The sequence below is a fragment of the Helianthus annuus genome, chromosome 2 (genome assembly GCF_002127325.2).
Source record: "Helianthus annuus cultivar XRQ/B chromosome 2, HanXRQr2.0-SUNRISE, whole genome shotgun sequence".
NCBI lineage: Eukaryota > Viridiplantae > Streptophyta > Magnoliopsida > Asterales > Asteraceae > Helianthus > Helianthus annuus.
In genome coordinates this window covers 38022820-38040916 of record NC_035434.2, presented here as the reverse complement: position 1 = coordinate 38040916, position 18097 = coordinate 38022820, and the positions used below count along the sequence as shown (strand labels likewise).

The window sequence follows — 18097 nt, the reverse complement described above, 5'->3', positions numbered from 1 at the left end:
ACGTCGATCCTGAAGATGTTGCTGAAGATCAAAGGAATGCCAGCAAATCGAGAGGGGGAGTCTGAAGATAGAGAGAGAGAAGTCCAAAGACTGATAAAGACTGAAGTCATTGAAGACTCGACACTTTAGACTCGTCAACATCTGAGGGGGAGTCTGTTGGTGCAGTCATCTGTCGGCTTCGTCTTAGTGTCAAGTCTCGGCTACGGTGCGGATCTGATCGGGGATGACATCACGAGTGACATCACCTAAGTGACATCACAAGTGATGTCATCATTCAAATATTACAAAAGTGGCTGTTTAAATCATGTTCACGTGAAAGTCAATATCAAGTAAAGACAAAAGAATGTTGGCCCAATTATGTGTTGCCTCTTTATTGTCCAATGAGGTTCATCCTAATGAGGGTCCAATGAGATCAATTCAAAAGTTCAATCATATAGAGATTAGATGATGGTGGTTCGCTTATACGTCAACTTTGAGCTGAACCGCTTATTCGGACACATGGGAACCGCCTTTACGGCATTAGGTGCTGAACCGCTTTTATGGTAGGTCATTTGGAGCGGTTCACAACTACTATATATAGGCTATTGTCAAATTCATTTGTAACGTTGTTCAGATCTGATACCGAGGTGCTGCCGGTATTTCCTCTTACTGTAATCGCTGTAATATCAATATATAAGAGGATTAAAGTGTGAAACAAGCTGTGTATATGTTCGTTTCTTTGTTTCCGCCGCTGAAACGGATTTGAGCTCTTCCGAACGACTCGTTTAGGTCGGAGATCGATCCTACAGACGGTATTGTTTTATAACTAAACGCAAGTAAACTCGCGTTAGGGTCCTAGGAAGGTTATAGACTAGGTCAAAGCATTACTAATAACCTAATTCCCTATAACCATGAGCTCTGATACCAGCTTTTCTGTCACACCCCGACCACGTAAAACAACAAAACGTGGCGGAATCGTCGGGGAGTGTTGTAACAGAATCATTGTTTCTCAACCATGGATTTAAACAAATTTCGTTTTATTGAATTAAATGAGTTACAATGTCTTAACAATAAAGAAACATAACAAAATTAACTAGTCTTGCATCTTTTAATGTCACTAAGGCCTCGTGCAATCCTATGTGAGCATGCATCAATATCATCATCAAATATCATCAACTATTGTACCTGAAACACATGTGAAAGTACGCCAGCATAAAAATGCCGGCGAGTACATAGGTTTTATGAAAAATAGGATTCATGACTTAGGTTTAAGAAAATGTTTAACAAAAACTTGTCATGAATCCAGTTTAAGTGTTTGCTTTTATAAAACGTTTGAAAATCGATGATAGATAGGTATAGTTAAAAAGAATGAGGTAAGGTTAAGTGAATAACCAAGTAAAAAGGAGTTTGTATAAGTCAAACTGTTTTGTAAAACAATGTCTTGTGAAAAATATGTTATTTGTGTAAAAATGTATATGTCCAAATGAATGATTTAAATAACGCTACGCCATGTAATATAATACAAGCACTTATATATAGGAAGTACCAGCGGCGTATCCACCATGCTTGTAGCATACTACACACATATCGTTACTTAAGTCACTTAAACAAACCACCAAAGCATATAGTTCATGTTCAAACCAATCATCAAATATTCTTGTCTAACCCATTGTCAATGTTTAAAACCCAAAATGTAGTCATGTAGTTATGTGTAAACAAAAGTTATGTATGGTAAGTAACAAATGAGAATACTTAACCATAAGTAAAAAGGAACAAAACAAAGTATTTTGAATAAATCAAAAAGTTATGTTTTGCCAAGTAAAAGCTTGTTTTATTGATACAAACATTTATGTGGTAAGTTAACGCATTACATTCAAGCCTTGAGACAGAAGGATAACCTTAGAGTAAAGGTTATCAAAGTAAAATGTTCACGGATTCAGTCATTCCTTTCACCCAAACAAACCTAGGGTGTCAGGAACGGGATTTGTCAAGTCCTATGGTACCATTACTTACTACCGAGCGGCGTAGCTAATGTTAATGAATGTAGTAAAGAACCGTTTATGCAAACCAAATGTCATACCAAATGTAAACAAGTTATGTGAAAACAATGTACTAAGTATGCTAAGTAAACATACAAAGCAGAAAAGTCATGTAAATCAATGTGCTAGTATGCTCAGTTAACATACATAGCAGAAAATGTAATGTAAAACAATGTGCTAATATGCCAAGTAAACATATGTAGCAAAGCAATGTAATGTAAATCAATGTGCTAGCATGCTAAGTAAACATACATAGCAAAACATAATGAAATCATGTACTAATAGTGTACTCAAGAACATAGCAAGCATATGATGTGAAAACAAGAAAACACGAAAGTAACAAGTAGGCACATGTGTTTCACCCCAAATGTTTGAAAAACAGTAAAAGAGGGGACTATGTACTCACATAGACACCTTGAAAGCATTTAAAAGATGGGCTTCTATGTACTCACTTGAGGGTGCTTAGAAGTCTTGAACAACAACCAAGCGAAGCTAGAGGGATCACGGAATCAAACGGCACCCTATATAGATAACTACATAAATAACCGGACCTAAATCGGGAGATTGGATAGTATGAGGTTTCATAAACCAAATGTGTGACACCCCAGGAAAACCAGTGAGATCCCCAGGTAACTGCTTTTCAGCACCTAAAGGATAGGCTTTGCAGTGCACCTATCCTCTCTTTGCCAGAGGGCACAGATGACTTCGTGGTTTATTGTGATCCATCCATTCGGGGACTGGGATGTGTGTTAATGCAGCGCGACAAGGTTATTGCTTACGCCTCGCGCCAACTTAAGATTCACGAACGGAACTACACGACGCACGACTTAGAGCTGGGAGCTGTTGTTTTCGCGCTTAAGATATGGCGACACTACCTGTACGGTACCAGGTGCACGATTTACACCGATCACAGGAGTCTCGAGCATATTCTTAAGCAAAAGGATTTGAACATGCGCCAACGACGATGGGTTGAACTACTTAAAGATTACGAATGCGCTATCAAGTACCATCCAGGCAAAGCCAATGTTGTGGCTGATGCCCTCAGTCGGAAAGACACTCTACCACGGCGCGTGCGAGCGCTACAGCTTACGATTCAGTCTAGCCTTCCTGCACAGATACGAGATGCTCAGGTAGAAGCATTGAAACCAGAAAACGTAAAGGCAGAAGCTCTACGCGGCTCACGACATCGGTTAGAACAGAAGGCAGACGGCGCCTACTATGTAACGGGGCGTATTTGGGTCCCACTTTATGGCGGTCTACGCGAACTTGTAATGGATGAAGCTCACAAGTCTCGCTATTCGGTACATCCAGGGTCGGACAAAATGTACCACGACATCAGAACCACTTATTGGTGGCCTAGCATGAAGGCCCACATCGCTACTTATGTTGGCAAGTGTTTGACCTGTGCGAGAGTCAAGGTTGAATACCAGAAACCAGCGGGCCTACTTCAGCAGCCTAAGATACCTCAATGGAAATGGGAAGAAATTTCCATGGATTTCGTTACAGGCCTACCTAGATCCCAACGTGGGAATGATACCATATGGGTGATCGTGGATCGACTCACCAAGTCTGCACACTTCCTAGCTATAAAGGAAACGGATAAGTTCTCTACTCTCGCAGACATCTATCTCAAAGAAGTTGTTTCGAGGCACGGGGTGCCCACATCCATCATTTCGGATCGCGATGCACGATTCACGTCAGAGCTATGGCAAGCGATGCATAAATCTTTCGGCTCACGATTAGACATGAGCACAGCATATCATCCTCAGACGGATGGGCAGTCTGAGCGAACGATCCAAACTCTTGAAGACATGCTTCGGGCATGCGTTATCGATTTCGGCAACGGCTGGGAAAAGCACCTCCCTTTGGTGGAATTCTCATACAATAATAGTTATCACACCAGCATTCAAGCCGCTCCATTCGAGGCATTGTACGGGCGTAAATGCCGGTCACCTCTCTGTTAGGCAGAGGTGGGAGATAGTCAGATTACGGGTCCAGAGATTGTATTGGACGCCACAGAAAATATAGCACAAATACGACAACGCATGGCGGCAGCACGCGACCGTCAGAAAGCCTACGCGGATAACCGTAGGAAGCCATTGGAATTTCAGGTCGGGGACCGGGTTTTACTTAAAGTCTCACCCTGGAAGGGTGTGGTTCGTTTTGGCAAACGAGGCAAACTAAATCCGCGGTACGTCGGACCGTTTGAGATCATAGAGAAAATAGGCAAGGTAGCCTACAAGCTAAACCTACCAGCTGAACTCGGTGCAGTTCACAACGTCTTTCACGTGTCGAATCTGAAGAAGTGCCTCTCAGATGAGACCCTTATCATTCCTTTCAAAGAACTCACTATCGACGAGCGGTTGCAGTTCGTCGAGGAACCAGTTGAAATCACGGACCGGGATGTGAAGGTCCTCAAAAACAAGAGAATCCCTCTTGTTCGAGTACGTTGGAACTCCAAACGTGGCCCAGAGTACACCTGGGAACGCGAAGATAGGATGACAGAAAAGTACCCCCAGTTATTCGGAACCAATGCAACCACTACTGAGGCTGAAGCTACTACTTCGGAATTTCGGGACGAAATTCCAGATCAACGGGGGGAGGATGTGACACCCCAGGAAAACCAGTGAACGATTGAACTTATCTAGCTTCCTCAGTGAGTGCATACCAAATTTCGGGACGAAATTTCTTTTTAGTTGGGGATAATGTGACAACTCGAACTTTAGACCTACTTTGTGTAACGTATGTGCACGATATATGACTTTATGAAATTGAATGATTAATCGAAGGTATGATGGTATGCTATGTGTTATGTAATGTGTATATGTAATTAATGACTCGAACGCACAACGTGCAACATGATCCGATCACACAACAAATTACATAATCGCACAAGCCCGAGATTGGGCCGTATTTCTTGTGAACGGACTTTAGGGCAGCCCATGTTAGGGTTCGGCCCACCCACTTCAAACGCATAACCCTTAGAATGTAGTAACCATCTCTCATTTTCTCAACATACACTATCACACACAAAACCCTAAAGCTCATACTCCCTCTCTAGAAGCCGGCGACAATCATCTTATATCTCGAAGCCTTCTTTGATTTCGTTTCCCTTCTCAATCGGTTAGTGTATTGTTATTGGTTTCATGATTTTCTGTTGCATTATGTGTGTTACATGATATTGTATTTTCCATGATTCTGTACGATGATTAGGATTGTATGATGAATAATAATAGTTACATGATAATATGCTATGAACCGGATTGAATGATGATAAATGTAACCGGCTGTGATATGGATTATATTGATGGATAATCAAGTGCTAGTGAATCAGGTTATGCATGTAATCGGCTTGTTTGTGGTTGAATGTTAATGCTTGGACTTGATGTTCATGCTATGTTTAAGTCTAGGGTTCATAAGGATTGGATGTTAACTATCTTGTTTGATCGAAATCCATCATGTGATTGAAACTGTTAGATGTTAATTGATAGGGTGTAACATTGGAAACTTGGTAATTGACTGGCTATTGTAACTGATTGCTTGATTTACGAAAAGTTTGTTAACCGGTCGCACAAGACCCCTAGTCGCATAAGGGGTCCACTCGCACAAACCGGACACACAAGGTCAATCGCACAAGGTGTTTTAAATCGCACAAGGCGTATTGGGTCACACGAGTTGTTAAGCTGTTGGGCCAGACAGCCCAAATCATATCGCACAACCCAACCGAATCGTACAAGCCCTCATGGATCGCACATGTTGTTGGGCCGTAACTATGTTAGGTAGTTACTGTTTTGATTTCTGACCGAGCAAGCCCAAGGCCCACTCGCACAAGGCCGGTTTATGACGTCTGGGCCGGATAGTTGTTGGGCTGGACTTGATCGCACAATCCAGTTCAGTCGCACAAGGCTAACCGGGTCGCACAAGTTATGTTGGATCGCACAATGTCATTTGTATGTTATTTATTGGGCCGAGTAGGTGTAGTTGATCTGTTATGATTTTTGGGCTTGTTTTAGTGGAATCGCACAACCCATTGTGGATCGCACAAGTAGGCGGATCGCACAACGGGTTGGGCCTATATTAATTGGACTTTTAATTTCATTACTTGATTGTTAAGTGTTGCTATGACCTATACGTGTTTGCTATGATGTATACGTGCTTTACATGAAGTCAAAACCTGACTTGTGTGGTAACCCTGTTAGGACGTGGTTGACCACTGTTAGTTCAAGAACCCTCTTCTTTGTGTATCTGCCGAGCAAACCAAGGTGAGTTCACACAGCCAAGGCATGGGATTCCCGGGTTGGGAATTGGGTTGGAATGTTTGATATGGAATGATTAACTCGTACTTACGCAATCACTAGACTATAGACCATCGTCCTCAGGATAGTCAGGACACTTACGTAAATCCTGCGTAAACTAGTATCTGCCATTGTCTCCCGGGTCGGGAGGACACTTACGTAAATCCTGCGTAACCTAATACCCACTACTGTCTTCCGGGTCGGAAGGAAACTTACGTAAATCCTGCGTAAACCCCACGCGTACCACTGTCCTCGGGGAAGGGCACTCACGTAAATCCTGCGTGACCTAGTACGTATTCCTGTTCTCGGATTAAGAAGAACACATGGTTGCAAATAGTCTAGTAGGTACCATAATGGGAATCCCCCATTATAGAGAATAAATGTGAGAATCCCTCACCAGTAGTATACACTTGTATGGGAAGCCCCCACTAGATGAACTTACGCATTACTGTTATGTACTTACTTTCTGTGAACTCGCTCAACTTGTTATTGATTATCTGCTGCATGCCTTGCAGGACCTTAGGTACTTTATGGAGCTTGCACAAGGAGGAGCAGGTCGTTATGGGCAATTGGATCGTGATTACTTATGTCATTTCATACATTAATACTTATGATTGGGTTTTTACATTAATGCTTCCGCTACACTTAACTATGTTGGTTTTGATAAACACCTTTCGTATTGATGGATAACTTTCACTATATATTTACATGTTCAATATGACTGGTGGCTTGATCCTGGTCAGTCACGCTCCCAAGCGGTGATACCCCGCAGGTGGATTTTGGGGGTGTGACAAAATGAGTATTGGAACTCATATGATATGGTTAAACAAAGCCTACATACTAAAATGAAACCTAACCTTAGTGCTTATGACCCATTACGACCCGTTTAGGTAGCTTATGCTACTTTAACGCGTCGTTCGCGTAAAACGCGCTCGGAACGCCTAAGTAACCCTATGACAAGTGAAATATGCCTTAACATGTTTAATATTGTTGCTAAATCAGTTTAGATGTCAAAAGTTACGTTACATAGGCTTAAAATGAATTTTGACGACAAAAGGGAATTTTGGTAATTTACCTAAGGCATAAGAACTACTTATCATATCACTACTTAAACGTCATGACCATAAGGTATAACCTCGGAAGGTTATTCCCTATACAACTATGGTCACCTAAAATGTTTGGTCGGATCCTAATGATCGACCAAATGGGTCGGGTTCATAAGCATAAGCGATTGATTAGATCGCTTACCTTTACGACCCTAAACAAGCACAAATCTAAAAGCGACGAGCTAACCATGCTAGAACATGTTTAGTAATGTTAGAAAACAGGTTTGGTATTAAAACAAACGGTTTTAATACCCTAGAGTAGTTTGGTTACAAAATACGCAAGAAAACGCATTTTGGCCGAAACTACGACTCGTCACTGAGCCTAGATAACGTGGTAATCAGTAGGTATAGTTACTAGGAACTATAACCATCGTGATTACGCTCACGTTATGAAGTTCAAACGAACTTCGCATTGACCATAAACTGGTCAATGCAGAAAGTCAAACAAAGTTTGACTTTCGAACTCGAAAAGCAATAAAAGAACGAAGGAAAACTTACAAAGGGTCCCCGCAAGCTTTGATTTCTCAAGTATTCTCAGGTATGAAGTGGTTTAGTACTCCAACTTAGAGAAATCTCAAGAAATCAAGTGGGTTTTGCAAGTGAAAGGTGAGGGGTATTTATAGGAAAACTAAGACCGTTAGGATCGTTCCTCGACAAACGTGCTACGATCTTGGCCGTACACATGGGCCCCTTGTTTTAGAATACCATTAGAGCCCATAGAAATGCCCCAAAACCATTTGCAAGAGTTTTAGAAGTGCTAAACAGCTGCAAACAGCTGTTTGCAACAATTTTGCTGATCTGGGAGTCTGACACGCCCCGCGTAAGGATTACACAAATTCTCACGCGGGCCGCCTAGGCATAGTTTGACAGATTTGTCAGTTTTGGTCCCTGCAGCTTAGAATCATGCGTTTCGGCCCATTTTTGACACGTTTAAGCCCCGTTAACCTCATTTCAAGGCTCTAAAATGAAGTTAAAGTATTGGGAACTGAAAACATGCTCAAAAATCTCTCGGATGTCGGTTCGTTTGGTCGTACGGTTGCGTTGTTCGGTTAATTACGACGGAAGTCGTAACGAACGCAAAAACGACCCAAATTGAGGGACGAATGGATTTTTATTATACCAGACACTAAAATAAAATATTTTAATGCTTGCATAAATTTTTGGATGTCCGGATATATTCAGAACGTAAGATATGCGCGAAAATGCAAACTTATGCACTTTTTGACGCTTTTAGTCCCTGAATGAGCATAAAGTTTGTTTTAGCACACAAAACACCTCAAAGCCTATTTCTAAGCTTTGTAAAGGATATTTAAGGTGTGTTTAACTTATGATCAAGTTCCGGAAGGTCTGTTACAGTACAAATTGACATACTTTCGCAGTTTGTCGAATTTAGTCCCTGCAAGCGAATAAACTTGATTTCGGCATACCAAAACCATCCAAAACTTATTTCTAAGTTATGTAAGGGTTATTTAAGGTATGTTAAGCCTATGTCACTATTCCGGAGTGTTTATTGCATTTAAACTGGTTATATTTACGAATCAGATCGCGTATAACCTTCCAGAAAGCGATTTAAAGCCCGAAATCGAACAAGAATTAATATGTGCAAACGATACACATATTTATACAAATCCCAAGTATGAAATACAATATTTCATTGGTTTGGTATTTGTTTGATGGCTGAAGTGACACATATGTCACATGTTGGGCTAACATGGAATTGGTCTAGATTGTCGGAGTCGGACGCGGAGATAAAGGAGTGGCAGGAATGTAGAGAGATAATTAATAAAGTGACTCTCAACAACTCTGAGTATAGGTGGGTTTGGAATGATGATAGCCAAGATGGGTTTTCGGTGAAGGCGGTCAAAAAGGCCTTAATTACTGAAAGGGGAAATAGCCAGCTTCCTGCTTTCGAGTGGTGTAAATGGGTGACTATTAAATGCAGCATTGTGGCTTGGAGAGGTAACCTAGATAGACTTGCTACCAGAGTGAACTTAAAAAGAAGGAATGTGAACATCAATTCTATTTTGTGTCCTTTTTGTAATGAGTTTGAGGAAACAATGGAGCACCTTACTGCTTGTTCTGTGGCGATTCGGCTGTGGTCGGAGTTAAGTGTTTGGTGTAAGATCCCCCCAATTTTTGCTTTCAACTTCAAAGACATTCTGGATACACACAATTTTTCTCAAGCTGGAAAGAAGGAAAAAAAAATCATTCAAGGGTTAGTGATTATCTCGTGTTGGTGCATATAGAAAGGAAGGAACGACATGGTCTTCAATCAAACCAGCCATAGCCCGCAAGAGATTGTGAGGGAGATTAAGTCGAGAAGTTATAATAGAACGTCATGTAATTATATTCGTTGGGGTGACTTGTGTAAATACCCTATGTATATGTTGTAATTGTCTGCCCTTTGCCCGTTTGGGTCGGGGGTGTTTGTTGTTGTTTGGCCTTTTGCCCGTTTGGGTCGGAGGTTGTTTTTTAATGAAGTTCTCTTTTCAAAAAAAAAAGAAAAAAGATGTGAGTTGAATAATTACAAAACAAAAAAGCAAAGATGGTCAAATAGTTAATTCTTGTCAAAACGTAGATGCTAGTAAAAAGTCAATGATAGTAAAAGGGTAGTGGATTGAAAGTCAAGTTAGGAAATGCTACTTTGTGCATTATGTGATTTGTATAGATATCTTCTATTGTGTGCTTAAAAATAAATGTATAGATTGGTATATATTGGTTTTAGGCCCAAATTGAGAAGATGCGTTGTTTGGTATATTTAACTGGGTTGTTTCTGGCTTATTGAAATATAGGAAAATTTGGGCCGGGAATTCTATTTGTATAGGGCTCGATTTAGGATTGAATTCCTAATAGAAGCCCAAACCCGGTTCAAACCAGTGAAAGTCCCTTCTATTTAAGGTCACTAAGTTCTGTCAATGTGGAGCTAGGGTTCAGTCAATTACCAATTCCAAATATTCTGATCCATGGTTTGGTAACGGCGGAATGAAAAAACCTTCAAGACTTATAACCCATGGCGTTTGATTTCTATATAATTATTTGCTTCCATTCGTGTTGGTGCACGAATGTCTAAAGCCTGCGTCTTAGTCTTAGTTGTTCATGTATAGGGTCTAGGAATGTTAATTATGTAATGTATAGGGGGTTGAAATGTAAAATTGGGTTTGTAATGTACTAATTTCGCTCATAGTGACAATGTGTCACTTGGAGCGAAATCACAACAAGCTGATTTCGCTCCAAGTGACACATGGTCATATGAGCGAAATCCCAACCCCTATATATAGTAGTTGTGTTTTCTCATTTTGTACGCGCATGTTTACTGTGTAGCCGAACTGCTGCTCGACTATTTCTTGAAGAATTAATGAGAAAACCAGTTTAAAGTGATCTGCTTCTATTTCTACTCCATTTCTGCTTTGATTCTTTCCGATTTTGTATTTCCGCTGCATTATCAGTAGTATCTAGCTCTGATTGACTCACACGACTGTCAATAACGGTCCTACAATTGGTATCAGAGCCAGTTGTGAGCTAGTTTACCTGAATCAAAGCCTTTTTCTTACACATTTTGAGTTTCTGGACTTTCCGACAGACAAAATGGACTGAAATTTGGACACATAGTGTAAAATTGTCTAATAACAAACCCTTGAGAAATTAAGACCTAAAAACAGCTTAAAAATGATCGAAAATGGCTTGTGAATTGATTTCGCTCGAAGGTACTTGAGTGATTTCGCTCGTAGGTTCAAGCGAAATCAAGTGTTTGTCACATTAGATTCTAATTTCGCTCATACGGTAAAGCGAAATCAGAGATTTCGCTCTTGTGCTTGAGGTTTCGCTCCAAGTGAATCGCTGATTTCGCTCTTGAGGTTTAAAGTGCTTATTTCGCTCAAAATTACATCTTTGATTTCGCTCATATGGTCTTTGTCTGATTTCGCTCTTGAGAGCAAAAGTTGATTTCGCTCCAAACCAAGTGTAAAATCTGATTTCGCTTATAAATCCTGTTTTTGTGTAAAAATCATGGTTTGAGCGTTTAGTCCGTTTCGTACGTGATCGAGTGTTGGAAACTCAGTCTGTGTTAAAAGTTTTTCGATAAAAGTAAATTGTTTGTTTAAAAGTTAAACATTTTTGGAATTTGTCACTAAAATGGAACATCAAGATTTTTACAACTTGTTTGCGGGAAGCGGCATGTCGGTTACGCAAAGTCCGGCGAGTATAGTTCAGAACGTTAATATGGAGAATGAGTTAGGGATGATGCAAAAGCCTCCGAAGCTTATGAGTTTGACGAATATGCCGGATGGTCAGGCCATTTCAAAAACTGGGTCCAAGCCAACCACTTCTAGTGTTGGATGAAAATAGAGGCGAAGTATGTACCACCGGTTGACGGTTTGGGCTTGGAAAAGGGCATCGGGAGTTTAACAGAAACAGAACAGATTAAGTTCAAGGCTGAAAAGAAGATGGTTAGCATTCTGCAACAGGCCATCAAAGAAGATATTCTCGTTTTACTGCAACATGAAGACAATTCTCAGTCAATGTGGCAAGCTTTAAAGCTGAAGTTTTAAGGCAGTGTATCGATGATTAAAAGAAAGAAGGCTTTAATCAAGAAGGAATTTGACATTTTTACTGGGATTAAAGGAGAAACGACAAAGCAATTAATCGAACGATACTGTCATCTTGTGGTAGAAATGAAGCGGTTGGAAATTACAAAGACGAATGAAGAATGGATTGATTAGCTGTGTGATGCACTACCGTATGAGGAATGGGGCACTTACCTTATAATGCTAAAGAATAATTCTGATTTTGTGAATCTCAACCTAAGCTCATTCATCGAGAAGATCGAAGCCCATGAGCTGGAATTGCTGAAAATCAAGAAGATGAACTCAGCGAGTGTGCAGCAGGATGTATCGTTGTATTACAAAGGAAACACTCCAGTTTCAACCAATCAAAGTCCAAAGATACAGACGGGGTTTATTGCTGATAACACCACAAGTGTTTCTTCAAACACTCCTCAATCCGGCAATTCTTCACCATTCATGAACTTTGAACCGAATGTTAAAGCTCAGGAACAGCCTTCACCTCAAAGTTCTACAACATCAAATCATCAAGCGTACGTTTCTGGAGTGCAGTGTAATATTGCGGTGAATATCAAGAATGGAAACGAGATTACTGAAACAGCTGCAAAACAACATATCGCACTACTTGCTTCCGTTCTTTAGGCTTATGAGGGCTTAGTGGTAGGGAGGATCGGTAATCCTGACATGACGAAGGAGGATTACGACCAAATCGATCCCAAAGAGCTTGAATTGATTGATGTCAAGTGGTGTATGGCCAGTTTGGTTCGAAGGGCTCAACGTTTCATGGAAACTACAGGCCGGAACAGTTTATCAGGTCCCGATCAAAAGTTAGGGTTTGATAAGTCGAAAGTTACATGTTTTAAATGTAAAGAACGCGGTCACTTCAAAAGAGAATGTCCAAACCGTGAAGTGAACAATCATCAAAAGCCGTTCACAAACTACTACTACAGGCAAACGATCTATCACCGACCAAACCAACAGCCAGCTGTTCAGAGGCCGCAGATTAAGAATAAACCAGAAAAGGCGCTCATTGTGAATCAAGACGATGAAAAGGTAGCTGCAGGATTTAGTTGGGATATGGTCAGGCCATGATGGCAGAAGTTGTTGAAATTTCTTATATGGTGTCTGAGGCAGAAACAGTTACTGAAGATGTTTCTGTGGTTGCTGAGGAGGTTTCTATTGAAAATGTGGTCGATGTTGAAGAAATAGCTGCTGAAGTGTATTATTATCAGTCAGAACAGGAGGAATTGGCATATACTATGAAATCGATATTGCCTCCTAATGTATTTGAATCTTTTGCAGGTTATTTCGAGGAACCAAAGACCGGATCATGCCCAAGATTTGAAGAGAAGAAGGAAGTCGTTGAAGAATTGATAGATGTGTCGAAAGAGGTGACTGGAGAGGCATTAAAAGACATAGCTGATAAAGCTCTTATGGGAAAGCTCAAAGAGGTAGACTCAGAACTCGAGGAGTCAAAGTCTGTCAGTAGTGTGTCGGTCAAACGAGAGGAATCTGGAGTTCAGGAGATCAAATCTGTCAAAATGTCTGAGTCTGAGTTAGACAATGTCGGTAAAATTGATTGTGTTGAGAAGGTTGTTGAAAAAGTTGTTTCAATCCCTGAAACACCATGCCAACAGTGTTTAGAACCGTGCATGGAGTGTCTTGAAAAAGACACTAAGTATCAGGAATTGAAACACCATGATGATATGATTAAACTTGACCTTGGCCAAGTTAAAGAGGCGTATGATACTCTTGCCAGGTCAATTAAGATGATTCAAAAGGAAAGTGTTGAAAACGATAAAGCAACAAAATTGGCTAAAGCAACACTATTTGATAAACAAATTGAGGTCAATTTTCATTTAGACACGATCGCATCACTTAAGAAAGAACTTGAATTGGCTAAAATTAAAAACGATCGGATTGATAAAAAGCTGATGAGTTATGTGGCTTCATCGTACGTTCTTGAACAGATTGTCCCCCAGCAGCCACATGTTGCACCAGTCTTTAAGAGCGTTCCACCCCCAATGTGGAATCATTATACACACAAATATCCAGATGGGGTGGAAGCTGCTTTGAATCTCAAGTTGAGATCGATTGAGGACGATTTGCCTGACACCATAGATGTCACATTCTCTGCATCTGATACCGAAAACGAATCACAGGTTATCAAAATAGTTGTCGATCAGGTGTTGGATGAGGAGAGTGAGAAATCTGAAAAGTCTCAATCTGAAAAGGTTGTTAGTGATTCTGAAGATGAAGGTAATTTCTTAGATCGTTCATACCGAAATCAGATAAGAGTGCGAATGATGATCCGATTGTGGTGGTATACACTACGATTGGAACAGACAAACTTTATTCCGATTTCGAGTATCCACTTCAGAATGTGAAGATTGAGAATGTCGAAAAAGTGTTTAAATTGGTTGAAATAAACATGAAACGAGGTTAATAACAATGAATTCTTTTCAAAACCTAAAAAGTCGTTTGTTACATCACGTCCCACAAGTCCGGGAAAGAAAGAAGCGGATGGTATAGGTAATTACAAGAAAAACAATTTTAAAAACAAAGGAATCAGTTTTGAGAAGAAAACGGCTAAGCAAGTGTTTAAGCCGAAAGAGAAGATAAATGATATTTTGTCGCTGGTCCTAGTGTTGACGATGAGAAAGACTATATCTTTAGTCAAAAGGCTGTGGACAATTTCAATGCAGCAAAAAAGTTGAAAGAAGAGACAGTCAAATCAACGTTTGTGGAATATGAAAAAAAGGGTGTGTTATCGCTGCAGTGAAATCGGGCACATGGAGAAACAGTGTCAGAAAATGATTGAGAAACCGGTTCAAAAACAAACTGTTCAAAAACCAACTGTTCAAAAATCAAACCTTCAAAAACCTCGATATAAATCACCGATTGACACAAAAGGCAAAGAGCCGATGGTTTCTCCGATCCGTATTTTGAAGAGAGGTGAATCTTTGAAGTCGGAGGATAAGCCGAAATCGACTTTCGAGGTTAGCGAATCCTCTAAGACTCGAAAGACTTCAAAAATTTACCATAAGACAAAAAATTTTTAAAACCAATCTTGGGTCGCGAAGTCGAAACCATCTGTTGATGTCAAAAAGATGGAGAATGCTTTGAAAATTGATTCAAATATTTTTAAAGATGACGTCGTTGAGTTTGAAAATGAAATTGATAAGTTTCTCTCTGAGTTTCCCCCGATAACCGATAAAGTAAAATCAGTTGTGAGAAAAGAGGTTCCTAATGTCACGTTTAACTTTCAGAAAACAAATGAAAAATGTGATGTAGTGTTCGGAAGTGTGTCTGAAGTTAAGAAATCCTGGGCTTCATTGTTTGAATAAGCTGATTTGATGTTTGCAGGGGCTGCCCAAGTCTATACTGTTAAAGTGGATTATGGATAGTGGTGCTTCAAGGCATATGACTGGGACGCTAGCTCTTCTCTACGATGTCAAATCCATCAATGGAAGCTATGTAGGATTTGCGGGGAATCAAGGCGGAAGAATCGTTGGTCAAGGAACGCTGACAAATGGCGTGATTTCGTTCGACAAAGTGAACTACATAGTAGAATTACAAAACAATTTATTCAGTATTTCACAAATCTGTGACAAAGATTTTAGTGTACATTTTACAAACAAAGAATGTGTGGTTTTGAAACCAGGGTTTAAAATCCCTGATGAGATGGTGTTGTTGCGCGCTCCGCGGGAAAACGATCTTTATATTCTTGATATGAGCGTCGCAACGCCAACAACTCATCAGAAACAATGTTTTGTGTCAAAGACTAAAGCGACGGAAAAAGATTCGATAATGTGGCATCGTAAGATGGGCCACATTCATGTGCGTAAAATGAACTTTTTAGTACACAATGATTTGGTTGATGGTGTAAATCTGAAGAATTTTCACTTTAATGATGATTGTGTAGCGTGTAAGAAAGGGAAGCAGACTCGGAAGTCAGACCCACAGAAGATTCTCAACACAATCAGGTTACCTCTTGAGAGATTACACATGGATCTCCTCGGGCCTGTCAACGTAAAGAGCATCAGCGGAGACTTATATTGCCTGGTGGTGACTGATGACTTTACGCGATTCTCGTGGGTCGTGTGCTTAGAAAGAAAAGACCAAACTTTTGAGTCATTGATGGTGCTTTTCAAGAAAATGGTAACGGCGTATAAGCTGCCGACCCGGAGGATTCGTAGTGATAACGGAACAGAATTAAAAAACAACAAGATGTACGAGTTTTGCAATGAGAATGAATTCTTCATGAATTCAGTGCGCCGTACACACCACAGCAGAACGGCGTTGCTGAATGAAAGAATCAAACCCTGATAGAGACAGCCCGTACGATGTTAGCCGATTCCAAGCTACCAATTTTTTCTGGAGCAAAGCAGTATCTGCAGCATGCTACACGTTGAATCGAGTTCTAACTGTCAAGAAATACAAAAAGACATGCTTTGAGCTGTTGCACCGTTATAAGCTGAATCTTGAGTTTTTGGAGCCATTTGGGTCTCCTTGCACGTTTATTGATGAAAACGGTAAATTTGGTGCTAAATCTAATGAGGGTTTCTTTGTAGGTTACGCAAGCCCGCTGAAGAGGGTGTTCGTACCGTGCCTGGGGAAAGTGATTCAAGTCCAGCATGTGGATTGTCAGAAGCATACTCCATCACCACAACTTCCCGGATAAAGATTCATGTTCGACTACGACAAGCTATGGGAGTCATGTCATCTACCGGTTCAGCCGAGTGATGAAGAACTAGCTCTTCTGTACCAGTACCAGCAATATATGTCACAAGAGCCAGAGTCTAGACCGCTAGAAGTCTCTCAACCCACCGGGGGTAATCACGATGATGAAGTCGGACCGAGTAGAACAGCTCACGAACCACCAGAGGAACCAGCTCCATCTTTTGACGAATCTGACGACTCAGAAGCAGAACCCGCTCCGACTTTTGATGAGGATCCAACGGAAGCTGAGGATCAAACAGTTTATCTTGACATATCGAGCTTGGCATCGGAAGTGAATGTGCCTGACAATGCTATACCTCGGACGTTGTCTTACCATCCGTCAGAGCAGATTATTGGTGACCTGCAAAGTGGTGTCAAAACCCAACAACAAATAAACCAAGCTCTTACATGTTTCTATTCTTCTATTGCTGATGTGCAAAAAGAAGTCTCATTAAAATATTTTATTTCGCAGATCGAGCCCAGAACTTACAAAGAGGCATTGACCGAGGACAGCTGGGTGAATGCAATGCAGGAGGAGCTGCAACAATTCGAAAAGCTGGGTGTCTGGAGACTTGTTGATTTTCCTGAAAATCAGAAGTTAATCAAAACAAAGTGGGTTTTTAAGTGCAAACGTGATGACAGAGGTGTCGTGGTGAGAAACAAAGCGCAACTAGTGGTACAAGGCTTCAATCAACAAGAAGGCATAGACTACGATGAGGTCTACGCGCCGGTTGCCAGACTCGAGGCAATTCGGATCTTTCTAGCCTTCGCGTCATGGAAATATTTTAAAGTGTACCAGCTGGACGTCAAATCTGCCTTCCTTTATGGAAATATCAGAGAAGAAGTGTATGTGGGACAACCGCCGGGGTTCACAGATCCACTGCACAAAAACAAGGTGTATCTACTGGACAAAGCGCTTTACGGACTTCACCAGGCCCCGAGAGCCTGGTACGAGACGCTTTCTCAATACCTGTTGGCCAACGGGTTCACAAGAGGGACAGTAGACAGCACTTTGTTCACCAGGGAAGAGGCAGGACACTTGTTGATCGTGCAGATTTATGTTGATGCTATCATTTTCGGTTCCACCAATGACAACCTGTGTAAAGAATTTGAGGAAGATGATGAAGATGAGAAAGTCTATTCAGCGAGCAGTCATGGTTCTGATAACGATGATGACGATGCTTAGGGCGGTATGGGTGTGAAAGTATCTGAAGCTTCCACTGAGAAAATTGTTGATGATTTAATGAACGATTCAGTAAATGAAGAATCAGGGGGAGCAGATGGAAAGAGGGAGTCAGGTGATGTTCAGAATGTTCAACAAGCCGAAAAGTTAATCCTGAGATTGGATACGTACAGAGAAGAAGGCGAACATTTTCATACATACACGTTGGAAGCAA

The 18097-nt window shown here is 40.8% G+C and overlaps 1 protein-coding gene across 1 annotated transcript; it reads left to right on the top strand.

Annotated features, from left to right (window-relative positions):
- The first annotated feature begins 9110 nt into the window (after window positions 1-9110).
- LOC110880626 lies at window positions 9111-9665 on the top strand. Its single transcript, XM_022129112.1, has one exon. The coding sequence runs from the start codon at window positions 9111-9113 to the stop codon at window positions 9663-9665; it is 555 nt and encodes a 184-aa protein (XP_021984804.1).
- Window positions 9666-18097: the final 8432 nt, after the last annotated feature.